Source organism: Podarcis filfolensis (assembly GCF_964270895.1).
Source record: "Podarcis filfolensis genome assembly, chromosome: 17".
Classification (NCBI taxonomy): Eukaryota; Metazoa; Chordata; class Lepidosauria; order Squamata; family Lacertidae; genus Podarcis; species Podarcis filfolensis.
The window spans coordinates 18,549,084-18,551,390 of NC_139621.1; the positions used below are offsets into that span (position 1 = coordinate 18,549,084).

At 46.8% G+C, this 2,307-nt stretch overlaps 1 protein-coding gene across 1 annotated transcript; it reads right to left on the reverse strand.

Moving 5' to 3' along the window:
• Positions 1-458: 458 nt before the first annotated feature.
• On the reverse strand, positions 459-2,094 carry LOC310752420 (transmembrane protein 138-like). The gene has a single exon (XM_083592554.1). It carries the CDS (start codon positions 1,636-1,638, stop codon positions 1,150-1,152), a length of 489 nt encoding a protein of 162 aa, XP_083448680.1. The 5' UTR covers positions 1,639-2,094; the 3' UTR covers positions 459-1,149.
• Between the last annotated feature and the right edge of the window lie 213 nt (positions 2,095-2,307).

Below are 2,307 nucleotides of genomic sequence, written 5' to 3' on the forward strand. Positions count from 1 at the left end.
CTAATGTTTCACAGATATAATAGTATCTTATTACTTGAAGGTTTGACATGGGATGCTCAGAATTGCATCTTACTGTGGATTCTGGTCAGGGGTTCTGGGGCGTGTGAAGAGTGAGTCTATACAGCATAATCATGACCCCGCCTTCATTATACAGATCATATCATTACACAGCATTTTTTTTAAAAAATAATAATAATTGGACATTCATCTATAGTTAGTTCACCATAACCTTTCTCCCAGGGGTCAGCAAACTTTTTCAGCAGGGGGCCGGTCCACTGTCCCTCAGACCGGACTATATTTTTTTGGGGGAAATTGAACAAATTCCTATGCCCCACAAATAACCCAGAGATGCATTTTAAATAAAAGCACACATTCTACTCATGTAAAAACACCAGGCAGGCCCCACAAATAACCCAGAGATGCATTATTCTTCTTTGAGAAAAATTAAGTGGCTCATGTAAATGTAAACTAAGCTTTAATAATGAAGAAAACAGTAACAAAATAACATGTTGAGAGAAGCTAAATACAACATGAGGCAAACCTGAGGCAAGAAGAGGCAGTTGTTCCCTCTTAACGGACATTCTTAACTGAACATATGAATGAAAATGCAAGTACAAAAGGAGAATCTAACAAGTCAATGAGAGTACATTTGCTCAGGCTGAATCCTGCAAAGCCAAACCATAGTCTTTGTGCCTTGTCACACTGTCAGAGGTACTAGTGAAGGCAGGAATCCTTTTCTGTCACAGGGGAGCTTAGGGCAAGGAAATATTCTCAAGGAGGAAAAGGCAGCGTTGCTACTCCGTGGGGGTTCTCGGCCAGATTTGTTTGGCGCTTCAAATCGTTCCTCAGTAAGGCTGCTGCCACATCCAGAGGGCAGTTTGCTGAACTGAGAGGAGGATTGTGGAGTGCTTGGAGATTAGGCTGCTCGTCAATGAAACTGCTCTTTTGTGGATACCCTGCTTGCCACTATATGCTTCTCAATGTGTACGAATGTAGGAAAGGGATGAAGTCATTTGACCACGTGAGATTTCGAACTTGGCTGCAGGAGACAAATTGTAGCAGGAGGAGGGGAACTTGCAAGACACTGGTAAAATCTCTGTGGAGATTCTAGCAAGCTGGCCTCTGCGCCAAATGATCCAGAAGCAGCTGTCAACGGTGCGCTTGTGCAAACTCTTTCCGTAGCCAAAGAGAGTCCTGGTAGAAACGTGGATCTCCCAAGTGCAGAGACGTCCTCTTATAGAAGTAGTAGTATAGCACAGCCACCGTTCTCTGGAAAACAAAGAGAGTCTGCAGCCCATCTGTCCACACAAAATATTTGGAATTTTTCCAGCGGAGGTTCATGACCCAGATGTGGAAGGATATGCTCAAGGCAAGGTATGCTGCTGACAGGACAATGGTCCCTTTAAATTTCTGGAACAGAAGATTAACCAGGCCAGCCTGGAAGACGAAGGTGTTGAAGAACATGAGGAAGATGATGATGACGTTGAAGAGGATGGCAATATCCTGAACGATGAAAAGCACAAGCTGGATGACGGGCGCCATGCGCAGCAGCTCCGAGAAGGAGTTGACAAAGAGGTCATAGAACAGCAGTAGGAACTGCAAGGAAAGGACCAGGCTATAGTTGCTGGTTTGGAGCATCTTCTCAGTGCCTGCATCCCAGATGAGAGGGACACCTCATGCTCACACAACAGAGGGATACAAAATTTTTCCTCCAGTGCAATCACTCATAGCTCCCTTTGGGCAGAGACCTCAAACCTTATCTCATTGGTGATCAAGGTTTCAAACCAGGTCTGCCACGCCAAGACACGTGCCCTGGTTCTGTAGGCTCCCAAGCCCCCTTGACCTCACGCTCCCTGTGTTAAGCAACGGGGCATGCCAGGTCGCTGAGAGAAAGGCCTGCCGCCGCTCCTGCTCACACTCTTTGCTCCCGACCCTCACCTGGCACCGGCGCCGCCCGTCCCAATGGAGACGGCACAGCCGTCTTAACTGAACATAACGGAACACCCACTGAAGGGAGGGGCTGATTCCAGAGCAAAACACACAAGCCCCGCCCACCAGATACCCAGCACTCTACTATTCAAATTAGGCTCCAGTGTTTTTCTTAACGTTTTCACAGGACTCCCATCATCAATCACACAAAAAACGGTTAGGTAAAATGTCATATACCGTATTTTCCGCCCTATAAGACACACTTTTCCCCCTCCAAAAATGAAGGGGAAATGTGTGTGCGTCTTATGGGGCGAATGCAGGCTCCTTGGCTTCAGCGATAGCAACGCGAAGTCTCCGAAGCCTGCGCTCTGGAGGCTT